At 40.5% G+C, this 15,587-nt stretch overlaps 1 protein-coding gene across 1 annotated transcript; it reads left to right on the top strand.

The window, feature by feature from the left end:
• The first annotated feature begins 3,192 nt into the window (after positions 1–3,192).
• p4hb (prolyl 4-hydroxylase, beta polypeptide) lies at positions 3,193–14,241 on the top strand. Its single transcript, XM_028017589.1, has 11 exons — positions 3,193–3,528; positions 5,590–5,796; positions 6,829–6,962; positions 7,096–7,233; positions 8,970–9,074; positions 9,158–9,283; positions 10,064–10,264; positions 10,502–10,622; positions 11,167–11,348; positions 11,762–11,869; positions 13,176–14,241. Exons 1-11 carry the CDS (start codon positions 3,390–3,392, stop codon positions 13,242–13,244), a joined length of 1,530 nt encoding a protein of 509 aa, XP_027873390.1. The 5' UTR covers positions 3,193–3,389; the 3' UTR covers positions 13,245–14,241.
• The last annotated feature ends 1,346 nt before the right edge of the window (positions 14,242–15,587 follow it).

Here is a 15,587-nt window from a genome sequence, read left to right as displayed (position 1 = left end):
AAGAGAAGTGGAGTTTTGATGACTACACTGAGCCCTCTGTGAAAACTGAGGATGAAGAATCTGCATCTTCACATCCCAGACGAACTTCTTCTCTTTCTAGGGGATGAGGACGGCGAACTGCAGGAGGGTGATGGACTCCCAGCATGTGAAAGGTCTGACCTCGTGGAGGGGGTGTCAAGAAAATCCGAGCTCATCCCACTTCCCCATGCTAGAGATTTTAGTTTAACAGTAATAATAAAGTTATCTTTAAAATGAATCACTCAAGTGATATCAAGGCCCAACAGTAGACTTAAGTGTCAATAAAATAAATCTGGTTGTGTGTGTTGTTTTTGTCTCATGCAAACTTTGCTTTAATTCTACTTTTTTCTATCTAATCATAAGAAATCATAGTCAGTCAGAGAGAGTCATTAAACAGGAAAAGCAGGTTTCCTGGAAAAAGAGGAAGTTTCCAGCCTGCAGATTTATAAAAATAGCTGAGACTATTTTAAAGCATGAAAGTTTTAAAAAATTAAATCTAAACATTATTAGTAATTGGATAAGATTCAAAGTAAAATACTTATATGAATATTGGTTTACTTGTAATAATACACTTATATTTGTGGGAACTACAAGAAAAACAAGTAACTGTAACTTTAGTAGTAAATAATTAGAATCATGTATTATTCTTGGTTTCTTTTCAGAAAAACATCTGTAATAACTCACATTAAGATTATAATAAGAATAATTAATAAGTTATGGTTATAAAATCATAAATGAATGATAGATCAGAGAAGCTGAAGAAAATAAATGTGATATAAGTTATGGTTATAAAATTATAAATGAATGCTAAATCAGAGAAGCTAAAGAAAATAAATGTGATATAAATGTGATTTTGACATTAAACTTGAAATGGTGTAAAAAGGTGTAACTGCAATTAAACATCACTGATATGTTGGAGGTAGAGAGTAGGTGAAAGGTTGTGCAGGCAAGGGACACAGGAGGTTGAGCAACCCTGAGACATTGGCACAGACATCAGGAAATGTCTGTAAGACAGTGATGGATATGAGATCATCTGTCTAAGCAGACAGCAGGCGCACCAGGGGGGTGGATAAACCCTATAAAAGGTGGGTGCAAAAGAGGAACCTTTCGTTGGATCCTCCGGGCAGCTTCGAGCCAAGATCGAGATGGACAAAGAACTCTGCAGCTGAAGAAGAGCCGGGGCCACGGAGCCGGAGACTGTCCTGCACATGGAGACCAACCCGTCTGGCCCACAACCTGTGGCTTCGAATCGCACTTCTCTCATCGGCTGGGTTCTGACCCCAAAGACAAAGATGAAGACAAAGACAAGGAAGAAGAACTAGTGCCTTTTTTCCTGCCAGCACCAAGTCCTGTGTGACCTCAGCATCCATGCGGAGAAGAAGCTCATCGGACCTGCGGAGATCCTGGCCTTCGCCGATCAACATCTTCCTCCTGCTGCCACACCTTCTTCATCATCAAGCCAGGTCTGGGGTTCGAAACGCCAAACTCCGTCCGTCTCTCTCAAAGGTTCCCTTTTTTAGTTCTCAGTGTCAGCAGTAGGGAAAGATAGACTAGATGATTGATTTTACTTATTTGATTATTTCTGCTACTGAATTAAGCTGTACTGACCCTTGCAAAAATGCCTTACTAATAAAATATTTAGCATAAAGAAAATCTAAAAGATGTTGTGGACATTCAGTTAATGAGTCACCTTAAAGTTCTTTGATGGTTGTAAAATAGCTGTGATGTTTGATTCTGGAGAGGAAGAGGTGGAAAATGTTTTTAGGTTGCTGGTAGCCCATATTTAAAACCTCATCCTTGGGACTCGCCCGAGTCACTAAAACCTACCTGGTTCAATAACAAATGCAAGTTGTAAAATAGAGAACGAGCGACCGTTAACAGGTGTGCTCTGTGAAACTAGTTGGCTGTAGGCTGCTCAGTCTGGCTAATTCACAGGGGGAAGAAGGGTGGGACACCTGGATGTAGGCCGTCAGATAACCAGGCGAATCGTTTCTCGAAACCAGCTTAAACAGAGTTTACTTCAGTTCTGGACAGGGTAAATCCCAGCAGATTTAGGAAACTCAACGGACCCGTTAGACGGAGAGCTGGTAGCACATCTCCCCTCTCAGAAGAGGAAGTACGAGAGTGAGAGAGTAGAGACAGAAAGGAGGGGGCGGGGGGGTGTTGCGCAACAACAAAATTTTAATGGCCGTGTATGAGTTGGAGTTTATGTGCAATTTTGACTTCTGTGCCTAATTCTTGTTTTGAAGACGCAATAAAGTTGCTTGTTCTGTTATCAAAAGGTTAAAATGTATCATTAACAGACCAAAATTAGCAAGGGACTGTAACTTTTCACTGGCTCGTTATCTGGACAAATACCTTGTTTAAACTGGCAACTCACAAAATGTTACACTTCCACAAGCTTCTTCAATTTTAGAAAATGAAATTGAATGTATCTGTGTGCATTCGTCCCACTGTTTAGCTGTTGCTCTTTACAGTGACTGAATAGCCTCACCTATTACCTGAAATGCTTGTTTTCATACATGTTTCCCGTAGAGGTATTTCTGGATCTGATCTCTAACATTACCGGCTGAACAACTTCAAAATTTCCCGCTACAGCCACTCCTCTGTTACGCTGCACGCACATGCGCTGTTTCTTTAAACTGTGCGGCAAATGTGTTTATGTAAATTTATAAGTTTCCCTAATTAAATAGAATTAAACTTTCTGATAATATAATATAGTGAAATGCATCTGTAATTAGACCACCCCTTACTTATATATCTGAACTAAAAAAAAATGCATAAATCTGGACAAGATCGAACGAGTCTGAAAAATAAAAAACACCCTGTAAAGTATGTAATTTATTTTTTAAGAGAAAGAAACCCTCACTGAAAAGAAAAACATTAGAAAATTCGTGGTAGATCGGGACTTGCCGTATTTTTATTTTATTTATATTTTATTTGCAAGCTGTAAAATATAGCAAAAAAAAGCGAATTATTTACATATTACGTTTGAGTAATAATTAAATACGGTGATTGTTTTGATGAAGCGCCATCACGTGCTCACAGCGGCTGTGTTTTCTTCTCGGCTGCAGCGTTTCGTGGAGACCCACTTTTCACTTCCAGGTGCAGCCTGCCGTGGTCCAGTCACATTTCAACACGAACTGCTTTCGGCCCCATAAATGCGCATGCGCACTGAAGTTGACCCCCCTCCGGTTTTCTGCGTGCACTGCCACGTTAGTAGCGGTAGACACAAAAATACCAGCTGCTCTCCCAACCCTAAACAAGAAAACAAAAAACTCACAAACTGATACGAATTGATCTACTAACTCGCGACCATTTCCGTCTGCAGCTCTCGCCTCTGTAATCAAGAAGAAAACTCGACGACAACTATGTTTAAGTTTTGGCTGTTGTGTACACTGGCCGTTGCCAGCAGGGCTGAAGTCGCAGAAGAAGAAGATGTCCTGGTGCTGAAGAAAAGTAACTTCGACGAGGCTCTCCTGGCTCATCCCAACCTCCTGGTTGAATTCTGTAAGTACTCCACGCTGCTAGCCGACGCTAGCTGCACTTTCCGCTGTTGATGTTAGCGTTGAACTTCCAGGTTTTAGGCTGCAGCTGGAGGAACCGCTAACGCATAAGGCGCATATATATTTTTGATGAATTCTGCATCAGTTAGCTTACTTGGCTAACTGCTTTTTAAACTTTTTTAGAGGGAAGAAACTAGACATTGCATTTCAGATGGTGGGCTCTCTGTATTTTGCAGGCGTTCTGGTTCAATCGGACAGCCTAGCACCAGATAAACGTTAGCATTTTTTTTTTCTTTTGGTGGTAGGTAAAATGAACTGCTAAATTAATTTTAGCAGTTAATCGTCGTTGAGATCAACTTTGTTCCTGGGATATCCTGGTTGGCTGCCACTTTCTTATTAACGCCTTGAGTTGATGAGAAAAGAGCTGCAAGTTTCGATTGCCAGCTGTGGCTTCGCACAAGTACTTTCAGATTTCGTAGCCCCTTCATGGACCATAAGCCCCCCAGCTAAATAAGTGAGAACATGGTTGGACCTGCGTTGAACCAGATCAGTTCTTGAATGCTTGCATCAAATCTTGACGGGCCATCCGGGCCCATCCCGCTACACTTTTGTCGGATTGTTGGGACCTGCTCCGTGAATTGTGTGACAGCAGTGTGGACCAGTCAAACGGGGCCGTGGGCCGACGCCGACCAATGAGCACCGGGTGAGAAGTAGAGTAAGTGCCCACGTACGTCCTCAGCTGGGCGGACGTACGTGGTAGCTGCTGTGGTGTGCAGCTAGGTTGACGTGTACTTTACAAAAGTTCATGTATGCGTGCACGTTTACGTTGACTGGACTGGACAAGGAAGTTTTGCTCACTGACAAGTGATGCGAGGCTTTCCACTTAATTAGACGTGTCACTGCCATCTGGTTGGAATGTGCAAAGATGGCCTCTAAAGGACACTTTTAAACTCATCATAGGGTTTTTTATCCATCCCTTTTCTCCTTCTTTCAGTAATCTGTTGAGTAAAATTCAAACATGTAGTTTAAATTAACTGGAATAGTAGATTCACCTTACAGTAAGAGTCTGACCTGAATTAACCTGCAGCACATAATTAAGACGGGGTAGATGCGCTTTAGTAATTCCTCACTGGGAAGTTTGAAATATATTGTGTACATTTCCTCAACAAGGAACGTAAAAGATATGTAAATATTTCTGCCTCACTAAAAGCATGTCGATGTGGAAACTAAAATACAACACTGGTGGAGAAGAGGATGTGTCAGCAAGATGTAGGATTCCTACAGTTTGGATACTGAACAAGTGTATGAAAAGATAAGTCATTATTGCTTCTGCTTTTAATAAATGTATTATCTTGAGGTGAAAACCAGCACGACCCTTTGGAAAAAAACAAAATTACAACAAAAAATTAGTTTATCAGAATTGATATTTGCCTAATGCATAATTTCTGCTTGGTTTTTGTTACAAAGAATCTCATCAGGAAAAGACATCTGACTTTTTGCAAATTGAATGTTTTTTTTCTTGAGTCAAAAACTTTGGATAAAATAACCATGTAAGGGAGAGACTTCATACAACGTATCCTTATCACGTAGTGTTCTGTGCAAATAAATATTGCATATAAAAATTAGACAAACTAGCTTTTCTGTTTAAAAACAAATTTTCTTTAATCAGTTATTTGCCAGTTGTTTGTAAAACAATTTAAAATAGTATGGTCTGACATCTATATGCATCTGAGATGAAGCATTTCCCTTCATTCTTCAAAGGCAACAGAAATTCTTTCTGTCAGCTCTAGTACTCACAAGATTTATTTCTGGTTGTTAAAAAAACATTAAAAACTTTCCCATAATGTATGTCGGCAAGACAATGCATCAAAGTTTATTAACTTATGCAGCTCGTGTACAGTTTATTTTGTTTTTAAATCAAAACTCTGTTTAGCTACTTTTATCTTTCTCTGCTGTACCACTCCCTACAGTTGAATTCTCCTGAATCAAGATGATTTCCCACTTTGTCTTTCTGCTCATATTTTGCTGCAACGACCCATGAAATCCTCTTGATTGCTCTCCACAGATGCACCATGGTGTGGCCACTGCAAGGCCCTGGCTCCAGAGTACGCCAAGGCTGCCGGCATGCTGAAGGCCGAGGACTCAGAAATCCGCCTCGGCAAAGTGGACGCCACTGAAGAAAGCGAGCTAGCTCAGGAGTACGGCGTTCGGGGGTACCCCACCATCAAGTTCTTCAAGGGTGGAGAGAAGGAGTCTCCCAAGGAGTACTCTGGTGAGTGACACAGTTACAGTGCAGTCACTGGGAACATACTCATCCATATCAACCTGGCATTTGTAGATGGTCTGTCTGGATATTAGCTGCTTGCAGATTTTACAGTAATTTATCTTGATCACTACTTGAATAATTTCAGCAGTGATGACATGTCGTGATTTTTGAGTAGCTCTTCTCAGAACAAGAAGTATTATGCTTTAAAATTATCTAAAAATATGATAATGAATGGTTCAAAGCCAGGCCTGCAGACTCTGTTCACTCTGGCAATTTGGCTTGCACAACAGCATCAAAAAGTAAGCCGACCAATCAGCTTTCACCAGAGTGCAGGTGGGCCGGGCTTCCTCGGCATGTTCCGCTCATGCTGAAGCTGAGTCGGGGCAGACCTATGTGCATTTCTTCACGTCGCCTCTTCGGCCGACTTGCGTCTGACTCCTTTAGGAAAGGGAGGGGAGGGACAGGAAGCTTGGAAGTGACTACTGTGGGTTGGATCTAGTTTTTATGACTCGACCGCCTCCCACATCCAGCTCAACCAGGACCGCAGGCACCGTCTCTGAGAAATTGCTGCTTTGTTGCAGCACCCGTTTTGTTCAAAAGTGAGACATCTAAGTTTAGATTAATAACATCAGTGCCATTTCAGATAAAAAATTTTTATAAATTCCTTGCCCCACTTTTTTTTTTTTTCTTTTCCCTCATCAAAACACTGAACAGTTTGGGGGTGAAAACGATTTTCATAAACAATCAGCCCCATTTTTAACTAATGTAAACCTGAAATGAAGGTTCATTTAAATTTTGTGTTGAAGGCAAACTTCACTTTTGCTTGAAGCACTTTGAAGTTTTTGCTAAAAATTGCAGAAGTTTCTGCTGTCGTTTTCACTGTCAAAGCCACTGAAGCATTCTCACAAGAGGGTTCCATCTTTCAGTTTATCCACATTAGAAACTCTACTTCATTTAGGCGCTATAATTTCAGATTCACTGCATCTGTCTGAGCCAGCTTCTTACACACTTATTGATGATCTCTTTATTTTTCGGCAGCTGGCAGGCAGGCAGATGACATCGTCAACTGGCTGAAGAAGCGCACAGGGCCTGCTGTTGCCACCCTGACTGAGGTCACTGCAGCAGAGTCCCTGATTGCTGACAATGAGGTGGCAGTCATTGGATTCTTTAAGGTGGGTCTCCAGAACAGAAGTATTTGGCTCAATCTTCCTTTTAAGCCCATCATAAGGCCTTAATACAGGTTAAGCCTCTGTCTTTAAGAATTGTACAAAACTTGCTGAATGCTACTGTTTTCTTTGTTTACAGGATGCTGAGTCTGCTGACGCCAAAGCCTTGGAAAAAGCAGCTGAAGCCATGGATGATGTTCCCTTCGCCATGACCTCCAGTGACGACATTTACTCAAAGTTTGAGGTGTCCAAAGATGGTGTCATCCTCTTCAAAAAGGTGACTTTCTACTTGGAGAGATTTAAAATTGAGCGGTGCATTAAACCATTTGATCTGATTTTACAAAATGTCTAAGATGCAGCTTCTAAAGTGTTTCAGGTCGAGTTGAGGTCAGCTTAATGTAGGTTATCTTTTTTTTTTGGTTATGGAATGGAGGCATGTGAAATGGTGATCTAGCCACTGAAGGCACCCTGCTGGTGTTTGATCTACACCTTCAGGAATTTGATGCTGCAGATGAAGTGTCAAATATCTTCATCTGCAGAACTAATCCTAGTTCCTCTGAGGTCATTCAACGTCTTGGTTGTTGGGTTATGTTTGACACCGGTTAATGAATGACTTAGCGGTATTGAGCTATTTGCTGTATTAGAGAATGGTCTGCCTGTCCAAGCACCACTCTCCATCAACTAATGAATTTATTGACTTAAATGCCATATCCTTTTATCAGTTTTGTTATTTTGGAGTTGCTTATAGTCATTAAACCTTAAACTGGTTTAATGATCACTGATCATCCCAGACTAAGTTTTATGTTGTAGGTATAAAGTGACTGACTTGCCATGATAAAAGTGGTTCCAGTTTTTAAGGTGACAAACTTAAATCTTTAAGACCATGAAGCCATCCAGAGATTTGGTGGAAATAAAAACATAAAAAAACTTGTACACTTTTTGGTAGGGATGAGATGCTGGTAATCCAGAAAATCAGTGAATAGTTTCCTTTCTCACTTTTGCATGACTTTCTCCCTTTTCTTTAATTGTAGCTTAGCTGTACACTGCACATAGTACACCTCTTCTGATATGGTAGGTCTTGAAGTCCTTTTATCAGCAGAACAATCAACTTTTGTGAGATTGTGATTTGTCAGATTGGGTCAAAGTACAAAGGTTCAGTTACGGAAATGAAGTAATCAAATATCCGGGGTTTGTTTTGTTTTTTTTTACAAATGCTGTTAAAAAAACTTTGTCTTAAGCTTTTTGGGGACTGTAGCTCATGATTCTATTCTTTACTATATGAATACTTTTCATTTGGTCTATAAAATGTCTTGCAGAGCACACAAGTTTTCAATGTTATTAAAAGATACCTAGAGCTCACCATAAAATGTCCACTCCAACCAGGACATTTTATGGTGAGCTCTGGCTGATCGTAATTTGAATAAAAGGCTGTGACAAAGTGTATTTAGGAAATTGAGCTGCACTCTACAGGTGCGTCTCAAACTTCAAAAATCGTGACAATGTTTGAACTTTCAATTCAGAAAGTAAAATGTGTATTAAAGATTACACTGTGAAATATTTCAAGCCTTTATTTTGATTATGGCTTAACTTTCGATTATAGTGATGACGATGATTTCTCATTTTAGGACTTGTACCGGTGCTTTCACCTTCTGCCGCTGCTGAGCGGCCAGAGGTTCATTCTGGTAAATTTACTTTAATCCGAAGGTTGTAGTTGGTGAACCCTCCTAAAGTAGGGGATCAGCTCAATAAACAGCCGGTGAATTTTAGCTTGTTTATTGCAACTGGGATTTGGTTTTAGGTTTCAGTGCTTAGAAGGTTATCTTCTGCTATTGTGTGCCAGCAAGAGCTACTTGGCAGAGAGCTACAGCTGCTATTCTTGATACCCAATAAACGGCCTGTTTGGTCTGCAGAGAGTTGGATGATTTTAGAGTAGTTTGCTGGTTCACAGGCAGATTAGCTAGGACACCAGGTGGTTAATATTTGCGTCTAAGTGTTTCCATGTTTTCTTGATAGTTCGATGAAGGTCGCAATACCTTTGATGGAGAGCTGACGAAGGAGAAGCTCTTGGCTTTCGTTAAGGCCAACCAGCTGCCGCTGGTCATTGAGTTCACAGAGCAGGTAAAATTAAACCAAGACAGTTCTCCCTTCATACTATTAATACACTTATAATGTATTAATACGTTCATCTTTCCCTATTGCAGACTGCACCAAAAATCTTTGGCGGAGACATAAAGTCCCACATCCTCATGTTCCTGCCCAAAGCTGCTTCTGACTTCCAGGACAAAATGGACCACTTTAAGAAAGCTGCTGAGGGATTCAAGGGTCAGGTAGGTCAACCTTCAGGACAACCAAATGAAGTTACTGAAAGTTATAGAATCAACGGTGTTGAACTGTTTACATAAAGCAACAGATTTATTTTGAATATTCAATAAATTGCAATACCTGGTTTTTAATCTTCGGTGTCTTTTAAAATTCAAATCTTAAATTTAAAAACCTGATAGTCGGGTCTTAAATGCATTCAGGGTTTCTATTCATTCTAGCTGAGAAAATGTATTTGGTTGCTTCTTGGACATTTACTTGGAGAAATGCACTGTAAGCCTGTATCCAGCAGTAATTTAATGCTGCTGAGCAATTTGGTTAACAAAACCACAAGCGGATGATTAGCAGATGCTGTCAGAGGGAGTTTAGTCCGTCTGCTTTACCTGTGCAGCAAATTTTCTCAAAGCAGGGCTATTGTAGTGTATTTGGGTAGTTGATAATAACATTTCTTTGTTTTACTGCAAAAACAATATATTCCTGAAGCTGGGGTGATGGTTGTATTTAATTTTAAGTTAAATGACAGTTGTTTAATCTTTATTAGGCTTGACTTCAATTTGATCTTGATTTGTGTGGCTCTTAAACAGGCAAATGATGCAACAGCCTTGTCTTGTTGCCAGGTGATCTAGAATTGCATAAAATGGCAGCCTCTTTATGAGAACTTGCATTTGTTTAACCTCATGGGTAACCTTAATGAAATAATGTTTCATTACTTGGATCGTTTAAAAATATTAAACTATTGTCAGTTTTCCATGAAAAAGTCAGGCATTCATCTCCTACTCTGTGTCCAGATCCTGTTCATCTTCATCGACAGCGACATCGACGACAACCAGCGCATCCTGGAGTTCTTTGGCCTGAAGAAAGAGGACTGCCCCGCCATCCGCCTCATCACACTGGAGGACGAGATGACCAAGTACAAGCCTGAGAGCAGCGACATCACGGCAGAGAGCATCACAAAGTTCTGCACGCTGTTTGTTGAGGGCAAACTAAAGGTGAAGCCCTGAGAGGCTGCTTATAGCAGCAGCGGTGGCTATAGATAGTTTACCATTTAAAGGCTCATTTTAACTGTTATAAATATGTAGCATAGTGTGAACAATTTTAGCCCCACTGTATGCACCACTTCTATTAAGAGGTCATGTCTTATTTTTGTGGGAGTTGTATTCTAGTTGGTGCCAAAATGCAACCAAAACTAACTGCTGTCTGTGTTACTTTCCGTAACTGTTTTGCAGGCCCACCTCATGAGCCAGGACATCCCTGAAGACTGGGAGAAGACCCCTGTCAAGGTCCTGGTGGGCAAAAACTTTGAGGAGGTTGCATTCAACCCTACTAAGAACGTCTTTGTTGAATTCTGTAAGAAATAATTTTGCTTGTTTGCCTTTTTTTAGTCTTTTATGTTTATGTATTTATTATTATTAAAACTTAATTCCTCAAAAGCAGATGATCAGACATTCCACTTCAGTCTGAAATTTCTTTGTAAGCCTGTCTCAAATATCTAAGAGTTGACTTCAGGTGCTCTTCGTGGCCCGTCAGCTCCACTTCCTGCCAATTAATTTGTTGCCAGCCTCTAATGCTGCAACGATAAATATAGCGGCAGGAGTATTTTATACCCATCCCAGGTTTATTTTTGGGATCGTTTTCCACGTCTGGCTGTTGAAACGCAGCTGATGGCCAGTAAGGCACAGCTGGGGAAAAGCTTATATTTTCTGACTGGTTGTGGTCAGGTGGAAAATTTCAGAGTGAAGTTGAGGTTTGCACTTTACAGCATATTTAGAACCCAAATTAACATGCAGAAAGTGTAAAAAAAAGTGTATACTTGGGTTTCTCTTGATCTGCTATATTCAATACTGCAGTAATATTAAAAGTGATGCTAAAGAAACATGGCGCTGCATTCCAGATGCTCCTTGGTGTGGGCACTGCAAACAGCTGGCTCCCATCTGGGAGCAACTGGGAGAGAAGTACAAGGACAGCAGTGACATCATCGTGGCCAAGATGGACTCCACGGCCAACGAGATCGAATCAGTCAAAGTCCACAGCTTCCCTACGCTAAAGTTCTTCCCTGCAGGAGGAGATCGTGAGGTAATCCTTCCATAACTTGCATGAAATCAGACTAGAACAAAGACTGCTTCTACAAGCACAAATTATTACTTTTTAAAATATTAGTACCAATTTTAATTGTTCTACTGCGGTAGTCCCTAATCCTGGTTCACTGTTTGCATGTTTTAGATGTTTACTTGCAACATTAATGCTCAACTCAAATGAGTCATTCACTGTCTCCTTTTATGTTGTGCAGTGAAGCAAAGTGTTTAAGAAGTTTTATAGTACCGGAAACCTAAGGAAGGTTTTAAAAAACATGTTAATGTATAATTTACAGTTGTATGATGAACATCCAGCCAAACATAATGAAATTTTAAACTTTTAGCCACATGGCTTCATTTTTCCATTGCATTCTCTGACCTGATTAATGTGCTTTTACTACTTGTGGTCAACAGGTGATTGATTATAATGGAGAGAGAACGCTGGAGGGCTTCACAAAGTTCTTGGAGAGCGGTGGTAAAGATGGAGGCGCTCCTGCAGGAGACGATGACATCGATACAGATGTGAGTTTGTGAGCTTACTAAAGCTCATCCTGAGCTTCAGGGTTGCAGCTCCATGAGAAATAGTTGATAGAAAACTTTCAACCTTTTTATTTAAAAACAAAAACTACCCTTTGTTTTTGCACTTAACTAAATAGAATAGAATAGGTGGACAGTTTATCCTCTAGTTATAATCACTTATTTGACATTTTAAGTTTTTAGTTTTAAAGTGTCATGTTTAAATGGTTGAATAAGGCAAGGCCGGTGCATAAACTTTGTAAAAATCCATATCTTCCAAGTTTTTTCAGTTTGAAATATCTTTTCATAGACAATGAATGTGTATAAATGTAGATTGTCTGCATTTGTAAGGGGTCTCAAACTCCAGGCCTCATGGGCCACAGTCCTGCAGTTTTTAGATGTGCCACAAGTACAAAACACTGGAATGAAATGACTTAATGACCTCCTCCTTGTGTAGATCAGTTTTCCAGAGCCTTAATGACCTAATTATTCTATTCAGGTGTGGTGCAGCAGAGCCACATCTAAAAGTTGCAGGACTGCGGCTCTCGAGGACTGGAGTTTGAGACCCCTGGTTTAAACCATATATATATTTTCACATATCTGCAGTATCAGGGTGGGAGTTAAAGAACCACAAAGACAGAAAATTACATCTTGCGAATCTTTGTTGGCAACCTTTAAACTTTACTGTCAACATCATTGCTGCAGTTTACTTGGTTAGAGATGCAGACTGATTAACTCGACTCTAAAGTTTCCTCCGTGCCACAGTGGGATAGTCGCATAAACATTTGTACTGTTGGTGGGTGGGGGGTTCCTCCATATTAACACCTGCCTGTCTCACAATGAGCCCACCCCAGCCCCCCTTCTCAGAGGTCTAATTGCAGCTGCCCGGTCAGCTGTCACTGGGCTTTCTGTGGAGACCTGAGCCTCCTGATGGAGCTGCACGTGCCTCGTTCTGCTTGAACTGGAATGGTTGGGGGTTACAATAAATGTTTTGAAATTCTGCGTAGTTGCTGCAATTTCATTTCACTTTAGTCACTTCCCCACAAATGCCTAATCATTGTATAGCTTGTACTGCCTTAGACTTTAAGACCGTTTCATTGCACAAACATGCAGTTTTCAAGATCTTTAAAGGATTGCTTTATTGCCTCAAAATGCTGTAGTGCAGGAATGAATAAAAGTCCAATTTTCTCTAAATTCCTTTTGAAGTTGCTCTATAAGGGTTTGAACCTTCACTTCAGGCAACCACTATATTTAAACAGGCACGTGTTTGCATAAAGTTGCCAGTGTTTTGACCACTGTTATTCACACTCAGGACTTGGAAGATGCGGATGATTCAGATGGCGAGGATGGCGGCGACGATGACGGACACGACGAGTTGTAAGAGCTGTAGGAAGAGAGAGAGAGAGAGGGCGAGAGGAGACCCACCCCAACCTTTCCAACCAGTCACGACCACCACCTTTGCTTCCTCGTGGACCTTCCCTGTCCTGTGAACATTAACAGTCCACCTTAAACTGTCTTTCAGTAAAGCTAGCCTGAGAACCAACCAGTCTGACCATCCAAGGCTGGTTCGGCAGTTTTTTGGTGTTCACCATCTAAATCTTTAATTTGGCACGTTCTGCCCAGACTGGTCTCGTTCCTCCTGCGGGATTCTTGGGACAGTGACCCCAATGCCTTGTACACAAGGCTCCTCATCACAGCCTTGTATATTTTTGACCAAATGATTTAAGAACAAAAAATGGCACTGATGCCCAGTTTTTGAAATACTAATTTTCCCAACAAGTTTATGACTCCCATCTGTAAAATGACTAAATCTGTTCAGTGTTGGTTTGAGCTGAAATGATCTGCAAGCTGAAAGTTTGGGGGCTGCCAGTGTTCTCCCTCTTAAAGAAATCCAGAGGACCATTGGGTTTTGTAAGGACTGTCTCAGGGGACATGGGGCCATCCTTCATTTTTAATTTTTTATTTTTATATCTTTTTTTTTTTTTTAAAGTAAACTCAGTGTAGCACACAGAGGACCCCTCCCCCTCACATCTGTAGCCGAGACCAGCCATTTTCTATCTTCCAACAGGGGGTTGGGTGCCATTTCTTCATTCCCACATATTTCAGTTCTTTCTCCTCATGTCAGCATATCTACTGACTTATTTTTGTCTAACAGGAACAGTTAACGTTTGAGTAAAATCTTTTATTTAATTGCATTCACATTGGGGGTATTTGTGTTTTTATTTTATTTTTTAATTTAGGACTTATTCTTATTGTACCATCGTGCCCAACTGTTGCCGGGCGGTTGGCCCTGTTGGGGCCGAGGTGGCCCTTACTCACCCTCTCAGACCTGTCAGGTGACCAGAGCCGGTTCTGATGGGTCGCACTGCATTCACGCCTAATTGGAGATTCACTGTGGTTACTGAAGCAGACAGATTGGCGCAGTTTAGTCGGATTGTCAGCTTGTATCTGAAGTGGGGAAGGAACAGGTGCACAGCCCCGCCCCTTACCCACACTGCAGTCTCCTGCTTCTCTTTTGGCTCTACTCGGCACCCATAGTTGCCATGGTGCCGTGTGGAGAATGTTTGCTTGTCTGAGAGAATGTAAACATGTCTGTTTGGGCATAAAAGGGGCTGAGTAGAGTGGGGGACGGGTGAGTTTGTCAACCAGCGTTGGGGAGGGGAAGGGGACTAACAAACCATTCCATCATATTCAAATTAATGTGGAAAATGTGAAATGGTGGCCAATAAAAAAAAAAGAAAAATGGAAATGTGTGGATTTTTTGTTTTTGCACTAAAGTCATGAAATGCCACTGCATATAGTTCTGATTCTAAAATGCATGTATAAAGATTTAATTCATTTGAAATTTGGTAACTTAACTTGCATCTAGTTAAATCTATTTTCTTTAATCTTAAGTAGCTGTAAGTCTTCAAGGCTCTTATTGTACACCAATATTACACAAACTTAAAGCCAATTGTCAATTAGGTTTAAAAACAAAATAGTAAAACTACTCCAGATGTTCTGGCTAGGACTATAGTAAGACTGACTTGACACTTGTCCAGAAGATTTGAAATTCTTCAAAAGGTCAAGCTGGTGACAGAGCTCTATCCAAATATATTGAAAAATTGAGTAGAAGGAAGAATTGGTAGAAAAGAGATGGACATACTTCTCCATCTCTTGTACAATCCCAAATTTTGACTGGGATTTGATTCTCAAGGCTGAGGCTAAAATTAAATTGCATAAGCTAAATGAAAATGATAAAGAATTCCGTCTTTTTTTTGTTACTGTCCCATATATTAGATTTAGTTGAGTTTGTTAATCCAGTGTAGTTATGCCATGATGTAAATTAGGTATTAATGTCGGGGAAAATATTAAAATGCTCTTGTAGTTGGCTGCTCTGGTTCTGGCCTTGATAAAATTCATGGGGTCAACACCAGATGATGTGGCTTCTTAAATTACTGTGAAACTTCAAATATGACCTCCAGCAAACCTATTACTCTCCATTCTTCCTTCATTCTGGGACCTTCATTTCCAAATAAAATTAACTTTAATCTAAAGTCTAAAAGGACTTTGGACCACTGAGCCATCTGGTATTTTACTCCTTGGTCCAAATAAGACAATTCTGACATCTCAGATTTAGGCAACAATTTAGCTACGCCTGAACCAAAGTTGTTTAAAAAAAAGTTTTGGTTAAGCAGGTGCTAAATTAAGTGTGTGCAGATGTATCAAGATACTTTGTATGCAA

The sequence above is a fragment of the Xiphophorus couchianus genome, chromosome 5 (assembly GCF_001444195.1).
Source record: "Xiphophorus couchianus chromosome 5, X_couchianus-1.0, whole genome shotgun sequence".
Taxonomy (NCBI): Eukaryota; Metazoa; Chordata; class Actinopteri; order Cyprinodontiformes; family Poeciliidae; genus Xiphophorus; species Xiphophorus couchianus.
The sequence above is the reverse complement of the archived record's forward strand: the minus strand, read 5'-3'. Positions and strand labels throughout refer to the sequence as shown.